At 44.8% G+C, this 24598-nt stretch overlaps 1 protein-coding gene across 1 annotated transcript in view; it reads left to right on the top strand.

Annotated features, from left to right (window-relative positions):
* The window catches only part of LOC138656734 (proteinase-activated receptor 1-like), a 31158-nt gene extending 9090 nt beyond the window's left edge, over positions 1-22068 (top strand). The window contains exon 3 of the mRNA XM_069743976.1: positions 20908-22068. Within this exon, the coding sequence (XP_069600077.1) occupies positions 20908-22001 (1094 nt within the window). The 3' untranslated portion in view covers positions 22002-22068. The remainder of the gene's footprint in view (positions 1-20907) is intronic.
* The last annotated feature ends 2530 nt before the right edge of the window (positions 22069-24598 follow it).

Below are 24598 nucleotides of genomic sequence, written 5' to 3'. Positions count from 1 at the left end.
GTATGGAGCTGCAGTACACCTTTGACCGCTGTTCCATTGATTCCCTAAGGGACTGACAGGGAAAATGCTGTATCGGCTATCTGCCCATTCCATAAGGAATCAATAGAGTGATGGTTATGTAATAGTATGCAGGTACTGAGTATGTCACCATGGAACAGACAGACCAACAGTTGAGCGGTTTAATAACAGGAATCAGGTTCTCGTCGCAGGGAGGAAGCAGTAGAATATAACTAACAATAAAACAGTGCAAAAATATGGGAGTCAAACAGTGTAACAGAAGTAAGCAGGATTTCTTGAGGAAAAAGAACACTTATCAGTCTGATGAGGACTTGCTTGAAGGGTCGTCTTCTCCAACGTAGGCACCGAGAAACAGCGGCACTTGTCGTCCTTCTGTTGTCCGTGGGCTGAGTAGTCTCTAGGAGCCCGCTGCCTGGGGTTTCGGGAGCTAATGTGATATGCACAGGCTCTGAGTCTTTAGCTTTTACAGCACAGACTATCCCGGGAAAACGATGGTCAGTCTATTATTAAGTCTCTCACCAGGATTCAGGGACTCTGTACTGATACTACGGGTACCAGGGGGTCGCAGTCTCTACATGGGCCAATGTCTCTACACGGGTCTCAAAGCGCCCCTCTCCAGTCACAGCAGAGTCCGCTTTCAAGTACTCACAAGATGCAGTCTTTCTGGGCAATCTCCCTGTATTTGTCCTCTGACCGGAAGCTCTCTCTCTCTCCTGGAGCGCAGCTGCACCCTGCTCTGACCGCTGCTCACGCTGCTCTGTTTCTTGCGTGCGTGCCTTTCCCGCTCTCTGCCCGGCTTCCTTCCTGTCCCAATCTCAAAGTCTGCCCCCTGGGGAACCAGTAGCACAGCTCAATGGTTCCAGGCACAGAGCCGAAAAGGTAACCGCCCCCGGACTTTTCTTGTTCTTCACCTCCTTACATTTATGCATCATCTCCATTCAGATGAGGATAATTTGTGCCCCATTTTGGCGATTGTGGTTATCTAAAAGGTCCAACCCCCACTTATTTACAGTGGGTTACGAAAGTATTCACCCCCTTGGCTTTTTACCTAATTTTTTACATTACAACCTTGTTTAAATATTTTGGTAATTTGATTTGTATGTGATGCATCAGCACTAAATAGTCTAAGTTGGTGCAGTGAAGTGAGAAAAATATAAGCATAATTTAAATTTATGAGATAAAACTACTAAAAAATGTGGCATGTGTATATATATTCTCCCTTTTTACTATAAAGCCCCTAAAAATTTCTGGTGCAAGCAATTACCTTCATAGTCACATGCTCAGTGAAAGGAAATCCACCTGTGTGCAATCTAAGTGTCACATGGGCTGTCAGTATATACACTTTACCTTTTCTGAAAGGCCACAGAGGCTGCAACACCATTAAGCAAGAGGCACCACTAACCAAACAACAGCATGAAGTCCAAGGAGATCTCCAAACAAGTCAGAGGCAAAGTTGTTGAGACTTTCAAGTCAGTGTTGGGTTATAAAAATATATCCTAATTTCTGATGATCCCCCAGAGCGCCATCAAATCCATTCTCATCAAATGGAAAGAACATCATACCACAACATACCTGCCAAGAGAGGGCCGCTCACCAGGGCATTAATCAGAGAGGCAGCACAGAGACCAAAAGGTAACCACGAAGAAGCTGCAGAGTTCCCAAGCAGAGACTGCAGTATCTCTTTGTACGACCACAATAAGCCGTACACTCCATAGAGATGGCTTTTATGGAAGAGTGGGCAGAAAAAAGTCTTTACTTACACACAAAAATTGTAATGCTCATTTTGTGTTTTCAAAATGCATGTGGGAGATTCCCCGAATGTATGGAGGAAGGTGCTCTGGTCAAATGAGACCAAAATTGAACTTTTTGGCCACATAGGTAAAGGCTATATCTGACACTAAACCAATACAGAAGGAGCTGGAGTAGATTTGCCTTGAGAAATGGGCAAAAATCCCAGTGGCAAAATGTGGAGAGCTCACAGAGACTTATCTAAAGCAAATTGCAGCTGTAATTGCCGTAAAAGGAGGCTCTACAAAGTACTGACTTTAGGGGCATGAATACCTAAGCAGACTGGAGTTTTCAGTTATTTGGCTTATTTGCTGTTTGCTTTACAATCAAAAAATAAAACCAAATGTTTGCAGTTGTAGGCATGTTCTTTACATAAACTAATGGAAACCCTAAAAAAAAGGGAAATTCCAGCTTGTTAGGTAGCAAAACACAAAAAATGCCAGGGGGTGTCTGAATACTTTTGCAAGCCACTGTAGAGGTTAGAACGTACACTGTGGATGTGTGATAACCACTTGCTATTTATATAGTAATTTAAAGATGCTATATGCCACAGATGCTATTAATTACTTTCAGAATTATTCTTAAGTCTATCTGTCACCTGAATATTCTGCCCTATGTGACAGCAGCACATTACCGGGACAGGTTCTCTTCCCTATTTGCCCAAATGGCACAACAAAAAATTGTGTAATTACGATAACATCTACTAAACAACCCCTCAATGGATGTGACAAAGATGGATCACAAATATATAAACTATTTATTTTTATATTATTTTAAAAATGTAATTTCTAGAGTTGGTGCAAATTGATCCACAGGACTCGGTGAGTAATTTCCGGTTGCTGGATGAGAGCCCTAAGCACTACCTCCTACCTCCCGACATCTGTGGCTCTTCTTTTGAATAGCCGGCCTGGTGTAATGTCATCCCTGTGATCCGATGCACATGTGACGTTGGGCCAGACTGGCTAATCAAACGAAGAACCGCGGCTGTCAGAAGAAAGGGGACAGTTCTTAGAGTTCCTATCCAGCTGCTGATCTGGCCACTAGATCAGGTCCTGTGAATAGATCTGCACCAACTCTAGTAATTTCCCATTGTGGGATCCTCCTACAGGAGTGGATAATGAAGCAAGTGATCATTGATCAATGCCCTGTGTATCATCCAAGAAATTGATAAATGCTACATTTCACTTTCATTTGTTTTTTTTCTCCATTTATTTTCAGAGGATGAGCTGTTGGGTAAGTATTAAGGAATCTATACATCTCCAGGCACTGTGGTCAAATTTCTCCCAGTGTATTTTATTTACCATTTACAAAAGTTTCTTTTCCTAGATGAGCGCTTTCACTTTCCATCATTTTAGAGAGGAAAGGCGCTCCTAGTGCAGATCAACCAGATGCTATAGTCGTTGTGACTTGATGTGCTGCTCACCAAATTCCATTGTGAAAAGTCAGGCACAAAAGTGATTGAGTATACAGATGGTTCCTCCATTGGGACAGGTGAAAATAGAACAAAAATCACGGGCTTGGTGAGCGCTGCCAAGGAGAGGACAATCCAAGGAGGGTAAAATATATTTATTGATAATAGAATAAATCAGATTTTAGTAATATAATAGATGTCATGGGATTGTGCAGTAATGTATTTTAAATATGTTTATAGGTATTTTTTTACTACTTCATCGTTGACTCATATAAAGGTCGTAGGTAACATCCTGTCATCATGTACCTGACGAAGATGTCTGATCGACTCTGAAACACATAGTCTTAACAAAACTGTATGCATTACTGTACTTGGAATATCCTCTCCTTGGCAATGCTCACCAAGCCCGTGATTTTTTGCTCTATATTGACTTCTCATCATTTTGGCATTTATTGATAGTAAAGCTTTTTCAGCTAATGTTCGCATAACAATAGAGTAAAAGTCTATAGTATGGCAAGGGGAAGAAAAGCTAAGGCTTCATGAATCACCAGGGTACTGAAACATGGAGAAAAACTCTGTTTTATCTTCATTTATCTCTGTATTTATACTTTTTGGTACATTTTTAGGTTGAAGTATTTCACATCTGATTTATAAATTTGGGGTCCTTGCAGTAGCACATTGACTAGACAGTCAAATTTATCATAGGGGCTCACATTTGATAAATCAGGCAAATGTTTAGACTGTCTGGACTAAGTTCACACCTCCTATTAATTGGCTTATTTTGTGCCAGAAATGTACACTGCAATTACACATTTTTGGGTGTAATGTAATGTGTAAAGATCCTGCCATTTCCTGATAAGCCACATCTCTTTTCAGCATGGCCATGCCCCCTTGTCAGACAAGGCAAAGAAAGTTTCTAAAGCACAATATGCTGAAAGTTTTTTGGAGCAAATTCTGGCACTTTACCTTTATAAATATCCCCCAACGTGGCGGACTTATCAGTATTATATAATTTTTGGACAGTCTTAAAATGAACAAGATTTATCATAGTGGTTCATGCTCTTTGACGACTCTGCCTAATTTTAAACCTTTCTAACCTAGGTGAACACTACTTATTAGTTGGCTTATTTAGCGCCAGAAACATTTTCCATAATTGTGGATTATTGGCGCACAGTGTTGGATGTTAGGCTAAGCTGCATTTTAGAGAGGCTACAACCTCTTGTTGGACAAAAACCAGACAGAGTCTAAAACACATTGAAAATATAAAGGACATTGTAAAATGTTGGTGCAAATTCAGGCACAATTCTGGAGAACTTAGATTGAAAAATATGCCATGTAGGCCAGCACTTCTGAAACTTTGAGATGCAGCATCAGCATTTTGATAGAGGCCTGTCAGTGTATATTAATTTCTATCTGATGATACAAATCTCAGGTTTGATGCTATAATGAAATAAACTCATGTCATACTTGTTATAATTTAAAGGGGTTGTCCACTACCAGCACAACCCCTTCTCAAGCTGAGTGTTTGCCAGCCTTAAAATAATAACAGTGAAAACAATGGGAAAATCCAGCAACCGAAAGTCATAAAACATCACATTTATTAGTAGATTTAAAACATGAAAAGGAAAAATTAAAAAAACATGATACATTTTTCCTTTTCATGTTTTAACCCCTTAACCCCCAAGAGTGGTTTGCACGGTAATGACCGTGCCAATTTTTACATTTCAGACCACTGTCCCTTTATGAGGTAATAACTCTGGAACGCTTCAATGGATCCTGGTGATTCTGACACGGTTTTCTCGTTAGTGGTAAAATTTATTTGATATCACTTGTGTATATTTGTGAAAAAAATGGAAATTTGGTGAAAATGTTGAACATTTCGCAATTTTCCAACTTTGAATTTTCATGCCCTTAAATCACAGAGATATGTCACACAAAACACATCAGCACAATTTTGGAACCAACATTTTTTTTGTAAGGAAGTTACAAGGGTTAAAAGTTGACCAGAGATTTCTAATTTTTACAACATTTTTTTAGGGATCACATCAAATTTGAAGTCACTTTGAGGGGTCTATATGATAGAAAATGTGACACCATTCTAAAAACTGCAACCCTCAAGGTGCTGAAAACCACATTCAAGAAGTTTATTAACCCTTCAGGTTCTTCACAGGAAGTTTTGGAATGTTTAAAAAAATGAACATTTAACTTTTTTCACAGAAAAATTACTTCAGATCTAATTTGTTTTATTTTATCAAGGGTAACAGGAGAAATTGGACCCCAAAAGTTGTTGTACAATTTGTCCTGAGTACGCCGATAACCCACTGTTAGGGCTAGCGGAACGCACCAAATAATAAGACAGATAGTGTATGGTGCGTTCACAGCCTGGGGTCCACCGTGCAGAGATTGAACCTGCTGCTAAGTAATGACGGACTATATGGCGGTACTCATAAGTATACACACGTGGGTTAAACTTCACCCAGCGTGAAGGAAGCGATCCTGTTGCGTCACAGGATCGCGGTACTGCACATAGAAGGCGAGCAAGTAGTCAGCGAACTCAACCCCAACTAGGATTGAAGTCCAATTAGACCCTTGCTGGCACAACACCGCAACTGGGTGTGTAAGGAAGCTGAATAACAATATTAGGGCACAAGAGTGCATGCGGTGCCGCACTGACGAACGCCACTAACCACCCAGGCTTGGGTAAGGAAAGCACAGAGGAAGTGCACGGCGCCGTACTGGCGGTCACAGCAACTGGACGCTGTAACGTGTGATTAGTGCTGTCGGATAAGTCGGGCGCTAGATAGCAACCATACACCTTCCGCGAACAGACATTCAATAGGGAAGGGGTATCCAAGGACGACTTGCACTCACAACAAACACACGTAAGCAAATGTACACTAGCGCATGGCCGTGCGGTCATGCGCAGTTTATATAGTTGCAGCACAGGAAGTGGCCACAGAAACTTTGCCCTTCCAAGACCTGCCAAGAGGACCAATGGAATGTGCTGCAGAGCCTGAGCACATGACCCTCGATCTCCAACGGGAGATCTTGCCCTGGGCATGCTCAGTGTGTGCAGACAAGGACTTAGTCCCAGAGAAGTCCGCTCGCTGCTGACCAGCACTGGCTTTAATGGCAGAAGCTGAAGAAACAGCAGTAACTCTCTGTACAGAGTGAGACTGAGCAAGACGCTGGGACCGACGTCCCTGCTGAGCAGACTCCACTGCGGCTGGATAAGAATGGGAGACCGCAGCTGAGATGGCTCGAGATTCCCCCTGTGCAGAAGCGGGAACTCGAGACCTAACATTACCCCCCCCTCCTTGGGCCTCGCTACGCTCGAAGGCAGCAATGAGCTGTGGGGCCCGAATGTTTTCAGCAGGCTCCCATGACCTGTCCTCTGGGCCATAACCCTTCCAATCCACCAGATAGAACTTTTTGCCGCGTACCACCTTGCACCCCAAAATAGCGTTCACCTCGTAATCGTCCGTAGACGAACCCGATGTCCCGGCAGATGACTCAGAAAACCGGGACATGTATACGGGTTTCAAGAGGGACACATGAACCATGGACCACAGGATTAACCTGTTTGAGAACCTTGAAGGGACCCAAGTAGCGAGAAGCAAACTTAGTGGACTCAACTCGCAGCCTGATGTTACGGGCGGAGAGCCACACCAAGTCACCAGGAGCAAAGGTCAGAGCGGGGCGCCGATGAACATCGGCGGAGGACCTCATTCTCTCCTTGGAGGCCTGAATGGCATCCTGCATGCGGTCCCAAATGTCCCGTGCCTCCACAGCCCAGTCTGCCACCCTGGAGTCAGCAGAAGACACAGGCATGGGCACAGGAACACGCGGATGCTGGCCGTAATTTAGGAGGAATGGAGTCTGACCGGTGGAGTCGGCTACGGCATTGTTAAGTGCAAACTCTGCCCACGGTAGCAAGGATGCCCAGTCATCCTGCCTGGCAGAAACAAAATGTCGTAAATATGTGACCAAGGTCTGGTTGGCCCTCTCTACCAACCCATTCGTATCGGGATGATATGCCGAAGAGAGATTCAACTCAATACTGAGTAGACGACAAAGCTCTCTCCAGAATCGAGATGCAAACTGGGGACCCCGGTCACTAACAATTTTGTCTGGCATACCGTGTAGGCGAAAGATATGCTTGACAAACAAGACAGCCAACGCCCGTGCAGAAGGTAGCCGTGGAAGAGGCACCAAGTGCACCATTTTGGAAAAATGGTCGGTGATCACCCAGATAATGGTGCAGTTACGAGACTTGGGTAAGCCCACCACAAAGTCCATCCCGACCATCTCCCAGGGCCTGTCCGCCACCGGCAGAGGAAAAAGCAAACCAGCTGGCCGTTGCCGAGGAGTCTTGTTCTTGGCGCAAGAGACACACGCCCGAATATACTCTGCGACATCACGAGCCATATGCGGCCACCAGTATGTCCTCGCCAGTAACTCAGATGTCCTTTTGGTACCAAAATGTCCACCCACCCTGGACGAGTGTGCCCAAGAGAGAACCTCCGGTCGCAAATTGGATGGAACAAAAGTCTTGCCCGGGGGCACAGACTCTAGCGAAACCGGGGCCACAGTTCTCAAGCTCTCTGTGGGGACAATAAGCCGAGGCTCCTCCTCCTCCTCCGCAGATGACACAACGGAGCGAGAGAGAGCGTCGGCCCGAATGTTCTTCTCCCCAGAAAGAAAATGGAGGGTGAAATGAAACCGGGAGAAGAATAAGGACCATTTGGCCTGGCGAGAATTCAACCGCTGGGCTGTCTGCAGGTACACCAAATTTTTATGGTCTGTGAAGACTTGGAAGGGAAAACGTGCTCCCTCCAAGAGATGTCTCCACTCCGAGAAAGCCAACTTCATGGCTAGCAACTCCCTGTCCCCGATGGAATAATTCCTCTCTGCTGGTGAGAAGGTCTTGGAGAAAAAGAAGCAAGGATGCTTCCGACCTTGAGCATCCTTTTGGAAGAGGACTGCTCCAGCACCAACAGAAGAGGCATCCACCTCCATGATAAATGGCTTATCAACATCGGGGCGATGTAGGATGGGAGCGCTAGCGAAGTGTGACTTTATAGAGTTAAAGGCCTTGGAGACCTCCTCAGACCACAATTTGGGATTCGCCCCCTTCTTGGTGAGGGCAACCAAGGGAGCTACCAAAGTTGAGAAGTGCGGAATGAACTGGCGATAATAATTAATGAACCCCATAAAGCGCTGCACCGCTTTAAGAGAATGGGGTTCCTGCCAGTCCATCACAGCCTGTAGTTTGGCAGGATCCATAGCCAATCCCTGGGCAGAGATGATGTAGCCTAGGAAAGGTAGGGACTCCTGCTCAAACATACACTTCTCCAACTTGGCATAGAGGGAGTTTGCCCGTAGGAGGTCGAAGACTTTGCAAACATCTCTCCGGTGGGAGTCAATATCTGGAGAGTAGATGAGAATATCATCCAGATAGACTACGACCGAGGTGGAAAGCATATCCCGGAAGATATCGTTCACAACGTCTTGGAAAACGGCTGGGGCATTACAGAGCCCGAAGGGCATCACCAGATATTCATAGTGCCCATCCCTGGTGTTAAAAGCCGTCTTCCATTCGTCCCCCTCACGGATGCGAATCAGGTTGTAAGCACCCCGCAGATCTAGTTTAGTAAATACCCTTGCTCCCCGAAGCCTATCGAAGAGCTCAGATATCAAGGGCAAAGGATACTTATTTTTAACGGTGATAGCGTTAAGACCCCTGTAGTCTATGCATGAATGCAATTCCCCATTCTTCTTCTGCACGAAGAAGAACCCTGCCCCAGCAGGTGACACTGACTTCCTAATGAATCCTCTTGCCAGATTTTCCTGGATGTACTGTGACATTGCCTCCGTCTCCGGGAGAGATAGCGGATAGACTCGACCCCGGGGAGGCTCAGCACCAGGCAAGAGATCAATAGGACAGTCATAGGGGCGATGGGGCGGAAGGATCTCCGCCGCCTTTTTGGAGAACACGTCTGCATAAGACCAATACTGCTTGGGGAGAGAGGAAAGATCTGCGGGTACCTCTGTAGTAGCAACCTGAACGCACTCCCTCTGACACCTACCCCCACAAGATTCACCCCATCCCAGGATTCTGCCTGAGGACCACTCGATATGAGGAGAGTGGTACCATAGCCAAGGTATTCCCAACAGGACCTCATCAATTCCCTCTGGAATGACGAGCAGAGATATAATCTCCTGATGAGATGGCGACATGGACAGAGTAAAAGGGATGGTCTGGTGTGTTATCTGTGAGGGCAGTGTCGACCCATTCACCACTCGTACCGTTACTGGTTGAGCTAGCATAACCAGGGGTATTGCGTGACGTTGGGCGAAGGCAGAAGACATAAAATTGCCCTCCGCCCCAGAATCCACGCAGAGCTCTACCGAGTGGGAGAATGAGCCTATAGTAATTGTCCCCTTAAAGGACAATTTAGAGGCAAACGTCGCCGTGTCTAGTGTACCTCCACCTACTACCACTAGACGCTGACGTTTCCTCGACCACTGAGAACATCTGGTGGCTAGATGTCCTGACTGCTGGCAAACATGACAGACCTTGAGTGCACAAGTGGTCCGAGACTTAGATCCCACTTGTGACACTTCCCTGGCCTCATGTGACTCAGGAACCAGGACCGGAGATTCCAGAGGTTTGGCGAAGGTAGGAGCCAGCCGAAACCTCTGCCTACACTGGGCTCGCTCTAACCTCCGCTCGTTAAAACGGAGGTCAATTCGAGTGGAGACAGTTATTAACTCCTCCAGTGTGGCAGGAATCTCCCTAGTGGCCAGAGCGTCCTTAACGTGGTCAGCCAGGCCCCTCCAAAATATGGGGATAAGAGCTTTATCCGACCAATCCAGCTCAGAAGCTAAAGTGCGGAATTGGACGGCAAAATGACTGACCAAGGACTCACCCTGAGTTAATGCCAGCAGTTGGAGCGCAGTATCATGGGTGACTTGAGGTCCTAAAAAGACCTGTTTCAGAGTGCTCAGAAACAGCGGAGCACTCTGCACCACATGATCACCACGCTCCCACAGCGGCGTAGCCCATTCCAACGCCCTGTCCGACAAGAGAGACACTATAAATCCCACCTTAGCCTGCTCTGTGGGAAAACGTGCAGCGAGGAGCTCGAGGTGAATAGAGCACTGACTCGCAAATCCCCTACAAAACTTGCGATCACCAGAAAATTTTTCTGGCAGCGGGAGGCGAGAAAATGTCGGAGCAGGGGTGGCAATGGACAGGGTTGCTGCAGCCACGCTAGCAGCCTGTACAGCAACTGCGGTAACATCCACAGCTGAGGTTGCGCTCTCAAGAGCCGTCAACCTACCCTCCAGCTGCTGGATATACCGCAAGGATTGCTGTTTGTCCGTCATTACTAGCCAGACCCTGGCGCTATTGTAATGTTAGGGCTAGCGGAACGCACCAAATAATAAGACAGATAGTGTATGGTGCGTTCGCAGCCCGGGGTCCACCGTGCAGAGATGGAACCTGCTGCTAAGTAATGACGGACTATATGGCGGTACTCATAAGTATACACACGTGGGTTAAACTTCACCCAGCGTGAAGGAAGCGATCCTGTTGCGTCACAGGATCGCGGTACCGCACATAGAAGGCGAGCAAGTAGTCAGCGAACTCAACCCCAACTAGGATTGAAGTCCGATTAGACCCTTGCTGGCACAACACCGCAACTGGGTGTGTAAGGAAGCTGAATAACAATATTAGGGCACAAGAGTGCATGCGGTGCAGCACTGACGAACGCCACTAACCACCCAGGCTTGGGTAAGGAAAGCACAGAGGAAGTGCACGGCGACGTACTGGCGGTCACAGCAACTGGACGCTGTAACGTGTGATTAGTGCTGTCGGATAAGTCGGGCGCTAGATAGCAACCATACACCTTCCGCGAACAGACATTCAATAGGGAAGGGGTATCCAAGGACGACTTGCACTCACAACAAACACACGTAAGCAAATGTACACTAGCGCATGGCCGTGCGGTCATGCGCAGTTTATATAGTTGCAGCACAGGAAGTGGCCACAGAAACTTTGCCCTTCCAAGACCTGCCAAGAGGACCAATGGAATGTGCTGCAGAGCCTGAGCACATGACCCTCGATCTCCAACGGGAGATCTTGCCCTGGGCATGCTCAGTGTGTGCAGACAAGGACTTAGTCCCAGAGAAGTCCGCTCGCTGCTGACCAGCACTGGCTTTAATGGCAGAAGCTGAAGAAGCAGCAGTAACTCTCTGTACAGAGTGAGACTGAGCAAGACGCTGGGACCGACGTCCCTGCTGAGCAGACTCCACTGCGGCTGGATAAGAATGGGAGACCGCAGCGGAGATGGCTCGAGATTCCCCCTGTGCAGAAGCGGGAACTCGAGACCTAACACCCACATGCAGGGGCAAACTGTTTGGGCGCATGGCAGAGCTCAGAAGGGAAGGAGCGCCATTTGACTTTTCAATGCAAAATTGGCTGGAATTGAGATAGGACGCCATGTCACGTTTGCAGAGCTCCTGATGTGCCTAAACAGTGGAAACTCCCGACAAGTGACACCATTTTGGAAAGTAGACCCCCTCAGGAACTTATCTGGATGTATGGTGAGCATTTTGAACCCCCAAGTGCTTCACAGAAGTTTATGTTGAGCCATAAAAATAAAAAATCATATTTTTTCACAAAAATTATCTTTTCGCCACCAATTTTTATTTTCCAAAGGATAAGAAGAGAAATTGGACCCAAAAAGTTGTTGTGCATTTTGTCATGAGCATGCCGCTCCCCAGGGTCCTGGTCGTCGCAGTTTGTATTGCTTTTCTCTCGGGGAGAGTGATGCTACGTTTGGAGGCAAGGAAGGATAGCTGCATCCAGGTATCACAAACATGCAACACATTTCATACTCCAGGCCACCAGGGGGAGCTTCTGCTCCTATTTATTAGGTCACTCCCCACATATATATAACTGGTAGTCTGTAGGGACAGTTAGTGAGTTGCTGGCTGAGCTCAGCTCAGTCAGTTCCAGACCAGAGTCTGAGGAGGACTGAGGGTCAACGGAGCTGCAGCTCCCAGAAAGCGACATTGAAAGGCAGAATTGTATTGCAGCAAGCGTGAAGGAAGTCAATGCAAAGAAGGGGATACCAGAAGGGGACCAGCCCCGCTCAGGCTGCCTCCCGGTAGCCAGAACACCGAGGGAGTAAGGACCTCTACGCCTTATTTCAGAGACCGGCAGGACAGCTAACTGCAGGTTACCTGTCGCACCTACACCCAGGAGGCACGGTGACACCTACAGAGCCGGGTTATCTAAGAGACCATATAAACAAGCTCAAGTCACCAGTCATACGGGTTTTGTCCTATCCTATACGGGGGACAGAGAGAGTGAAACGCCACATCTGTGAGACCCTTATGTGAAGCCATAGACAGTAAGGGACTACACCACCGCAGCGCAAGGGAAGGCTACTGATTTCCACCTGGACAAGGGAACTCTGGACTTGCCTCCAAACCAGCCGGACTGCCCTGTGATCTGGTGCCCTGGAATGTGGATGTTGAAGTCTTCAGTTAAGGTAAAGAGACTGCAACCTTGTGTCCTCGTTCTTCTCTGCACCTCTCACCATCCACCGTCTACACACTGGGACGCTCTGGGGACATACTTCACCTGTGGGAAGTTATACCATCTAGCTGCCATAACATCACCCCAGCGGACCCCTTAAAGCAGCGTCGGTCACCCTGACCGAATACCACAGGTGGCGTCACGAACATAAACTCTATCACTTTAAAGACCTTTCCCCCTTTTATACGGTCCGTGACCACTCCTAGCACTTGGTACCGGATGTCAGCTGTGAGAATCAGCTGACACCCGTCCCCGATCGACCGCACACCACCCGTGTGTGCTGTCGATCGGACTCGTCATATTATTCCGTCCATGGTCATACGGGCCCAGCCCACATGGATGGGATAGTACCCCGGATGTCAGAAAGGGGTTAAATCTACTAATAAATGTGATGTTTTATGATTTTTGCGGTTGCTGGATTTTTCCATTTTTTTCATTGCTCATTTACTCAGGAAACCAGCCTCAAGTCTCGATGCACCGCACCCCTATTCTAGGAATTTCTCAACCTGGTGAGCTGATGGTTGCTCCATTGTGTTTTTCTACCTTAAAATAATAACACTTACTATATACTCACCTCCTGGGTCGGCGCTGTTCCAGCGGTGTCGGTACTCACTTTCCCTGGGCTCAAGTGAGGTTGTTATGTCACGTGAGCCCTGCATGCAATCAGCGCTGGCTTCACTTTTCCCACCTTTGGACTTATAAGTAATCAAGAGGAAGTGAGAGCAGCTGCAGCTTACTTGGTACTTATTTGCTTGAAGGCAGTGACATTGAAGCCAGTGATGATTGGACGCAGGGCTCACGTGACGTAACAACCTCACGTGGAAAAGTGCCGGTCTTGGCACTTGGGGATGACTGAATAGTAAATGGAGCATATTTTTTTTTATATACATAAATTTTAAGCCATAGCCATTGAAAGATCCCTACTTGAATCTAATCTAACAATGTTTTATAGATTAGTTAAACTTTTACTTTCAGGTTATGCTAGAAGACTGGGGATATCAATAACAATAGGTAAGAAAGAATCTCTGCTATGAAATTTTAGCATAACCCAATACTAAATACAGTACATCAGGCATATACAGTGGGGAAAAGTATTTTCCTTAGATTTTGAGAAAAGACCTTAGATTTTGCAAGTTTCCCCACCTACAAAGAATGGAGAGGTCTGTAATTTTAATTGTATGTACACTTCAAGTGTAAGAGACAGAATCTAAAAATGAAAACCAGAAAATCACATTGTATGATTTCTAAATGATTAAATTGCATTTTATTGCATGAAATAAGTATTTGATCACCTACCAGCCAGCAAGAATTCTAAGACCTGTTAGTTTTTGTTTAACCCCTTTACCCCCAAGGGTGGTTTGCACGTTAATGACCGGGCCAATTTTTACAATTCTGACCACTATCCCTTTATGAGGTTATAACTCTGGAACGCTTCAACGGATTCCAGTGATTCTGACAATGTTTTCTCTTGACATATTGTACTTCATGATAGTGGTAAAAATTCTTTGATAGTACCTGCGTTTATTTGTGAAAAAAATGGAAATTTTGCGAAAATTATGAAAATTTCGCAATTTTCCAAATTTGAATTTTTATGCAATTAAATCACAGAGAAATGTCACACAAAATACTTAATAAGTAACATTTCCCACATGTCTACTTTACATCAGCACAATTTTGGAACAAAAATTTTTTTTGTTAGGGAGTTATAAGGGTTAAAAGTTGACCAGCAATTTCTCATTTTTACAACACCATTTTTTTTTAGGGACCACATCTCATTTGAAGTCATTTTGAGGGGTCTATATGATAGAAAATACCCAAGTGTGACACCATTCTAAAAACTGCACCCCTCATGGTGCTCAAAACCATATTCAAGAAGTTTATTAACCCTTCTGGTGCTTCACATGAATTTTTGGAATGTTTAAATAAAAATTAACATTTAACTTTTTTTCACACAAAATTTATTTCAGCTCCAATTTGTTTTATTTTACCAAGGGTATCAGGAGAAAATGGACCCCAAAAGTTGTTGTACAATTTGTCCTGAGTACACCGATACCCCATATGTGGGGGTAAACCACTGTTTGGGCGCATGACAGAGCTCGGAAGCGAAGGAGCGCCGTTTGACTTTTCAATGCAAAATTGACTGGAATCGAGATGGGACACCATGTTGCGTTTGGAGAGCCCCTGATGTGCCTAAACATTGAAACCCCCCACAAGTGACACCATTTTGGAAAGTAGACCCCCTAAGGAACTTATCTAGAGGTGTGGTGAGCACTTTGACCCACCAAGTGCTTCACAGAAGTTTATAATGCAGAACCGTAAAAATAAAAAATCATATTTTTTCACAAAAATTATCTTTTCGCCCCCAATTTTTTATTTTCCCAAGGGTAAGAGAAGAAATTGGACCCCAAAAGTTGTTGTACAATTTATCCTGAGTACGCTGATACCCCATATGTGGAGGTAAACCACTGTTTGGGCGCATGGGAGAGCTCGGAAGGGAAGGAGCGCCGTTTGACTTTTCAATGCAAAATTGACAGAAATTGAGATGGGACGCCATGTTGCGTTTGGAGAGCTACTGATGTGCTTAAACATTGAAACCCCCCACAAGTGACAACATTTTGGAAAGTAGACCCCCTAAGGAACTTATCTAGATGTGTTTTGAGTGCTTTGACCCACCAAGGGCTTCACAAAAGTTTATAATGCAGAGCCGTAAAAATAAAACATTTTTTCCCACAAAAATTATTTTTTAGCCCCCAGTTTTGTATTTTCCCAAGGGTAACAGGAGAAATTGAACCCCAAAATTTGTTGCCCAATTTGTCCTGAGTGCGATTATACACAATATGTGGGGGGAAGCACTGTTTGGGCGCATGGGAGAGCTCAGAAGGGAAGGAGCGCCATTTGGAAGACAGACTTAGATGGAATGGTCTGCAGGTGTCACATTGCATTTGCAGAGCCCCTAATGTACCTAAACAGTAGAAACCCCCCACAAGTGACACCATTTTGGAAAGTAGACCCCCTAAGGAACTTATCTAGATGTGTGGTGAGCACTTTGACCCACCAAGGGCTTCACAGAAGTTTATAATGCAGAGCCGTAAAAATAAAACAAAAATTTTTTCCCACAAAAATAATTTTTAGCCCCCAGTTTTGTATTTTCCCGAGGGTAACAGGAGAAATTGGACCCCAAAATTTGTTGTCCAATTTGTCCTGAGTGCGCTGATACCCCATAAGTGGGGGGGAACCACTGTTTGGGCGCATGGGAAGGCTCGGAAGGGAAGGAGCTCCATTTGGAATGCAGACTTAGATGGAATGGTCTGCAGGTGTCACATTGCGTTTGCAGAGCCCCTAATGTACCTAAACAGTAGAAACCCCCCACAAGTGACACCATTTTGGAAACTAGACACCCTAAGGAACTCATCTAGATGTGTTGTTAGAGCTTTGAACACCCAAGTGTTTCACTACAGTTTGTAACGCAGAGCCATGAAAATAAAAAATAAAAAACTTTCCCCAAAAAATTATTTTTTAGCCCCCAGTTTTGTATTTTCTCGAGGGTATGAGGAGAAATTCGAACCCAAAAGTTGTTGTCCAATTTGTCCTGAGTACGCTGATACCCCATATGTGGGGGGAACCACCGTTTGGGCGCATGGGAGGGCTCGGAAGGGAAGGAGTGCCATTTGGAATGCAGACTTAGATGGAATAGTCTGCAGGCGTCACATTGCGTTTGCAGAGCCCCTAATGTACCTAAACAGTAGAAACCCCCACAAGTGACCCCATATTGGAAACTAGACCCCCCAGGGAACTCATCTAGATGTGTTGTGAGAACTTTGAACCCCCAAGTGTTTCACTACAGTTTATAACTGTTTTTTTCCCATAAAAATTATTTTTTAGCCCCCAGTTTTGTATTTTCCCAAAGGTAACAGGAGAAATTGGACCCCAAAAGTTGTCGTCCTATTTGTCCTGAGTACGCTGATACCCCATATGTTGGTGTAAACCCCTGTTTGGGCACGCGGGAGAGCTCGGAAGGGAAGGAGCACTGTTTTACTTTTTCAACGCAGAATTGGCTGGAATTGAGATCGGACGCCATGTAGTGTTTGGAGAGCCCTGATGTGCCTAAACAGTGGAAACCCCCCAATTATAACTGAAACCCTAATCCAAACACACCCCTAACCCTAATTCCAACAGTAACCCTAACCACACCTCTAACCCTGACACACCCCTAACCCTAATCCCAACCCTATTCCCAACTGTAAATGTAATCTAAACCCTAACCCTAACTTTAGCCCCAACCCCAACTGTAGCCCCAACCCTAGCCTTAGCCCTAACCCTAGCCTTAGCCCTAGCCCTAACCCTAGCCCTAACCCTAGCCCTAACCCTAGCCCTAACCCTAACCCTAGCCCTAACCCTAATCCTAGCCCTAATGGGAAAATGGAAATAAATACATTTTTTTAATTTTTTCCTAACTAAGGGGGTGATGAAGGGGGGTTTGATTTACTTTTATAGCGAGTTTTTTAGCGGATTTTTATGATTGGCAGCCGTCACACACTGAAAGACGCTTTTTATTGCAAAAAAATCGCGGTGTGCCAGGGGTTAATGTGCCGGGGGCGGTCTGTGACCGCTCCTGGCACATAGTGCCGGATGTCAGCTGCGATAGGCAGCTGACACCCGGCCGCGATCGGCGGCGCTCCCCCCGTGAGCGCTGCCGATCGCATATGACGTACTATCCCGTCGGTGGTCATAGGGGCCCACCCCACCTCGACGGGATAGTACGTCTAATGTCAGAAAGGGGTTAAGAAGCCCTCCTACTCTGAACGTGGAAACATAGCCATAGTCCTTGCTCACACTGACCTATAACACAGCCGAGTGCTATGTGATGTTTATACTATGGGGCAGCGCAGATCTGTGATTTTTTCTACAGACCGAATTGGTCTGTGGAAAAAATACTCTGTAGCATGCTGTGTCTCTGGAATTCGGATCACATGCACCCACTGAAATCTATGGATACGTATGAAACATCAGGCTGCACACAGCTGTCATCTGAGCCTCAGACAATGGAGAAGATGGAGAAATTAATTTCCCTGTCTTCTCAATGTGCCCCTATTGTCTCATGCAAGAGAATCAGGTGACACTCGGATGAGAGTTTTAGCCGAGAGTCAGTAGCATAATTGAGCCGATTCTCTCGCATGGGAGAATCATCATTCGTGTGACCCCGGCCTTACACTTTTTTCAGCTGGACAATTCTTTTCCATACCTTAATTAGTCCTAATATTCCTGAAGACTTATAATATAATAATAATAATCTTTATTTTTATATAGCGCTAACATATTCCACAGTTCTTTACAGTTTGCACACATTATCCTTCTCCCCAAACCCACTGACGGCAGAGTGCCCCCTCTCCTCTGCTCAGCGGGTCCCAGCATCAGGATTCTGCCAGCTCTGTAGCTGCCCATTCATCCTCAGATGCAGGGGCAGATAAAATTTGTTGCTGTGTGGGAGATTCCTCCCGCACGGCAACAGTTAACAGCCGCCAGCCAATCACAGGCCGGCAGCTGATATCAGCGGGCATGCTGCCAGCGTATGACGTCACTGTCATATGCCGAAACGAAGGTCCGCGCCTTAGATGCATCGAGTGGAGGACAGATAAGGAGAAACTTTTTTATTTTTTTGTAAAGCCGCGGTAATGGGGCATAATACACACCATGGGGTTGCATTATACCACTATGGGAGTCCATCATACTACTATGGGGGTGCATTATATCCTGTGTATAATGTCACTGGTGATCACTGTATTATCTGTACACTGACACTATATACAGATCTCCTATATATAATGTCACCGGTGATCACTGTATTACCTGTACACTGACACTATATACAGAGCTCCTGTGTATAATGTCACCGGTGATCACTGTATTATCTGTACACTGACACTATATACAGAGCTCCTGTGTATGATGTCACTGATGATCAATGTATTACCTGTACACTGACACTATATACAGAGCTCCTGTGTATTATGTCACTGGTGATCACTGTATTACCGCTACACTGACACTATATGCAGAGCTCCTGTGTATTATGTCACTGGTGATCATTGTATTACCTGTACACGGACACTATACACAGAGCTCCTGTGTGTAATGTCACTGGTGATCACTGTATTACCTGTACACTGACACTATATACAGAGCTCCTGTGTATAATGTCACTGGTGATCAATGTATTACCTGTACACTGACACTATATACAGATCTCCTGTGTATTATGTCACTGGTGATCACTGTATTACCGCTACACTGACACTATATGCAGAGCTCCTGTGTATTATGTCACTGGTGATCACTGTATTACCGCTACACTGACACTATATGCAGAGCTCCTGTGTATTATGTCACTGGTGATCACTGTATTATCTGTACACTGACACTATATACAGATCTCCTATATATAATGTCACCGGTGATCACTGTATTACCTGTACACTGACACTATATACAGAGCTCCTGTGTATAATGTCACCGGTGATCACTGTATTATCTGTACACTGACAGTATACACAGAGCTCCTGTGTATGATGTCACTGATGATCAATGTATTACCTGTACACTGACACTATATACAGAGCTCCTGTGTATTATGTCACTCGTGATCACTGTATTACCGCTACACTGACACTATATGCAGAGCTCCTGTGTATTATGTCACTGGTGATCACTGTATTACCTGTACACGGACACTATACACAGAGCTCCTGTGTGTAATGTCACTGGTGATCACTGTATTACCTGCACACTGACACTATATACAGAGCTCCTGTGTATAATGTCACTGGTGATCACTGTATTACCGCTACACTGACACTATATACAGAGCTCCTGTGCATTATGTCACTGGTGATCACTGTATTACCTGTACACTGACACAATATACAGAGCTCCTGTGTATAATGTCACTGGTGATCACTGCATTACCTTTACACTGACACTATATACAGAGCTCCTGTGTATAATGTCACTGGTGATCACTGTATTACCTGTACACTGACACAATATACAGAGCTCCTGTGTATAATGTCACTGGTGATCACTGTATTACCTGTACACTGACACAATATACAGAGCTCCTGTGTATAATGTCACTGGTGATCACTGCATTACCTTTACACTGACACTATATACAGAGCTCCTGTGTATAATGTCACTGGTGATCACTGTATTACCTGTACACTGACACTATATACAGATCTCCTGTGTATTATGTCACCGGTGATCACTCTATTACCTGCACACAGACATTGTAAACTAAGTACAGATCTCCTGTGTATAATGGCATTAGTATTGTGTTTCTTATTAATGATCAGTATTGTAGTAGTTGGTCATTAAGTGGTGGTAAAATGTGGTCTGGTCATGGTGTGGTGGTATTTGTTCCTTGTATATGTATTATTGGTCACAATGTGGTGGTAATATGTGATTTAGTCATGGTGTGGAGGTATTTATCCATTGTTTGTGATATTATTGGTCATTTTAAAAATTGAAAAATAATTAAAAATATAACTAAATTGTATTGGATATTTTAACAAATGTTTAATAAGTTACAGTAGAGAGAGTCCGGCCAAAAGAGTCTACCTAGTTGTGGTAGCAGATTAAAAAATCCTTTGGCCAAAACAAAAGCTCCTGGCTATATATGTGATCTGGTGATGGGAACTGTTAATGTGTGATTGGTGAGGACGTGGTGCAGAAGAGGAGTTTTTCCAAGAGAGGGTGGTGGGACTGTGGAAGGTTGGAGGGGTAGAGGCGTGGCTAGGGTGGAGCTTGGGTGGAGTTTCAAGGGGCCCCGAAAATTTTGCCAGTATGGGGCCCCGAAATTCCTAATGGCAGCCCTGCCTATGATGTCAATTACAGGCCTCTCTCATCTTTTTAAGTGGGAGAACTTGCACAATTGGTGGCTGACTAAATACTTTCTTTTCCCCACTGTATGTAGTGCAGGTCAATGTGTACCTATATTTTGATAGGTTTTTTTTTGTCTGCCACGTCTTCATATACTAAACTTCTTGCTTCACTAGTGTAATTGTTGTCATCATTCATTTAGATGGAAAAACCTCAACTGAATCAGAAAACAGCAATGAAACCTATGACAACTCTACAAAATGTCCATCAACAAACTCATCCATAGAAGACCCACAAAACGGATTTCATATGGAAAACTATATTAGTGTCGACAATGATATCTCACCTAAAGTCATATATTATCTTTCAAGCCGCTGGTTGACCCTATTTGTACCATTGATATATATGTTCGTGTTTCTTTTTGCCTTACCATTAAATATAAAAGCCATCATCATATTTCTTGTAAAGACAAAAGTCCAAAAGCCAGCCGTGGTGTACATGTTGAACCTTGCGCTTGCTGATGTGCTTTTTGTCTGTACGCTGCCTTTTAACATTGTTTATAGATTTTCTGGGAATAACTGGCTCATCGGAGAAGGAATGTGCCGTTTTACCGTTGCGGCATTTTACTGTAACATGTACTGCTCCATCCTCATCATGACAGGTATGAGCGTGGACAGGTACCTGGCTGTGGTTTATCCTTTGCAGTCCCTCTATTGGCGTAGAGTGAACAGATCTTGGTTGATCTGTTTCGCCATTTGGTTCATTTCCATATGCAGCACCATACCTCTTCTCATACAGAAGCAAGCTCAGTACTATGTCTCTGTGGACAAAACAACCTGTCATGATGTTCAGGATAAAGAAGTAGTGAATAATTACTATCTATATTATTTTTCTACTTTTTGTATACTTTTATTCTTCTTACCTTTAATGGTTATAACCTTCTGCTATGTTGTAACCATAAGAAAACTGACGTCCTCAGAAATGGGCAACACAGAGAAAAAGAGACAAGCCGTCATCTTGGTTATCATTGTGATATCCGAATTCATGTTGTGCTTCGGGCCGACCAATGTCATCTTTTTAATTCAAAATCTCCGTCACTGGCCTGATTCTGGTGATCTGTATTTTACCTACATGATATGTACCTGTGTGTGCACCATTAGTTGCTGTCTTGATCCCTTTTTATATTATTTTGCATCAACAAAAAAATATATGTCCCTGTACAGGCGGCTGTGCTGTAAGAAGGACGCTAAAGGAGTAACACACAGTAACTCCACACGTATAACTTCTTCAGGATGAGTTTAGGTGCACTTGAAAAATTAATTGAGAAAATGGAAACGACAACTCAAATCTGTAAATAGTAATACTTTCATAGATTTCTTCTTTCTTACCTTTTTAGAACAGTCCATTTAGGGAGATAGATTGAAAATAATGAAATGAAAAAGTGATCAGTTTAAATGAGTTACAAAAACACATGCTAAAAAAAAATGCAAGAGTGAATATAATTACAAACAGTAACTCAACATGGACGACCACTGCATACATTAAAATCAATCGGAGATGAAAAGGAATGTGTAGTCAATCATCTGACGAGGGTAAGCACATTCAGCTTAGAGTGGCCATTGACCAATAGTCTATAGTTTAGATCAAGAAATTGAGTTAAATGTATTTTTGAAAGATTTTTACATTATTCTTATCATACAACTACTTATTAAAAAATGAAAACTGGCAATTTTCACACTAGGCCTAATTGAAGACTCCTACTTCCTATGGGCAAGGCCGGTTTTAGGCAAAGTGGGGCCCTAGGCAAAAGTTTAAAATGGGGCCCTAAATGCTAACATATTGCACATCACACAGAAACATTTTCGTTGTAGTTACACGCGCTGATTTCAGGCCACTAAACCAGTGTGATCAACAATATTGAAGTCATCCACGACTTGTTTCCCGGCCTCTTTACACCGGTGGAGGAATAATGATGGGGACAGAATGATCACTAGTAGATCAATCTGTCCACATACAGTATCATCTTAGCAGCATATCTGCAGTTTTCACTGGGCAATGTGCTGATGAAAACAATGATCTTTGTTCCGGCATAACCAATCCAATCACTTCATGAATATCCTGCATTCTACAATCCCACTAGTCCTCTTTATAGTATAATACACCCCCATAGTCCTCCATATAGTATAATAGACTCCCCATAGTCCTCCATATAGTATAATGTACTCCCCCTAGCACTCCATATAGTATAATGTAATCCCTAGTCCTCCATATAGTACACTACCCATAGTCCTCTATATAATATAATAGACTCCCTATAGTCCTCCATATAGGATAATATACTCCCCATAGTTCTCCATATAGGATAATAGACTCTCCATAGTCCTCCATATAGTACAATACACCCCCCATAGTCCTCCATAGAGTACAATACACTCCCCATAGTCCTCCATACAGTATAATAGACTCCCCATAGTCCTCCATAGAGTATAATACACTCCCCATAGTCCTCCGTAGAGTATAATGCAGTCCCCATATAGAATATAATTCTGACCTCACATAGTATAACGCAACCCCCACGTAGAATATAATGCAGCCCCCTATAGAATATAATGCAGTCGCCCATAGAATATAATGCAATCCTACAGTATGGCCACCAGATACTCACTCGCTCACTGATATATATCGTATTCATGGGCATGGAGAGCAGTGAATATTCATTACCTTTAGTAACGGGCACAAGTGATTGCCCAGCAGCAGGAAGCCTGCAGCTGTGGCTACTGTGCCTGCTATTAAAGTAAAATGAATATTCACTGCTCTCCACTCCTATAGTCCCTCCCATCTCTTGGCGCCGGCTTCAGTACATAGCAGTGGGGACTATGGTTGTGGTCAGCGGTGAATATGAATTTCTCTTTATCAGCGGGCACAAGCTTTAGCCACAGCAGCCGGCTCTTGCCTCCTGTCACCCACTGCTCCTACTTTACTGGCAATGGGTGGGCCCCCCTGACTCACTGGCCCCATAGCAGCTGCATGGTGTACCACTATTAGCGACACGTCACTGGCTGGGGGCAGGGGTGGACACTAATAGCTTGGGGCCCCTGTTCAAGAAATGTGTCTGGGCCACCCTCCTTGCCTGGTACGCTGCTTATTATGATGGCAATCTGGCAATGGGACCCTGGAGCCTTGGGCTTCGAGAAACAAGTCAGATTGTCCTCATTATTACTGCTCTGCAAGCAGGGGCGTACATAGCAATCACAGGGCCCCCACAGCTCTAAAAAATATATATATTTAGCTGGAGAGGGCTGCAGAACTCACTGTGGGGGAGGGGACACAGAGCAGACAGGACTGATATCAGCCACCTGGTGTTGTCCCTTGCAGTGAGCTCCTCTCCTATCTCTTCTGTGAGGAGATGCTGCAGCCTGATTGGAATAGATCAGTGGAGGGAGCAGAAGACACACTGTAACTCCTGCTCTTCCTCCACTGCTGTCCCTGTGTGCTGTGCAGCAGGGGCCCCTGACTGTAGGTGAGTACTCACCATGGGGACGCGCCATGCAGGAGGACAGATGACAGCCAGTGAGTGCTCTCCTCAGTCTGGTGAGGAAAGCATTCATTGACCAGCGTCTCTCCTTGCATGACACGCCCCCTTTTTGAACTTCTGCACTCCGCGCCCCCCTCTCTCTCCGGCACTGAGTGTTGGCATGATTACAGGAGTGAGAGGGGCCCCCTCCACCTCTGGGCTCCGAAGCAGTGCTGCAGAATATAAACCGTGGGTATACTATATAGTCTATAGATGCCAGAGTGATTTTTTAAAATATATATAGTGATAAGGAAAAATTGTGTTTGAAAAAATACTGTATATACTCGTGTATAAGTTGACCTGAGCATAAGCCGAATCA

Source organism: Ranitomeya imitator, chromosome 1 (genome assembly GCF_032444005.1).
Source record: "Ranitomeya imitator isolate aRanImi1 chromosome 1, aRanImi1.pri, whole genome shotgun sequence".
NCBI classification, from domain to species: Eukaryota; Metazoa; Chordata; class Amphibia; order Anura; family Dendrobatidae; genus Ranitomeya; species Ranitomeya imitator.
Note: the sequence above shows the minus strand (reverse complement) of the source record. Positions and strands in the feature narration are given on the sequence as shown.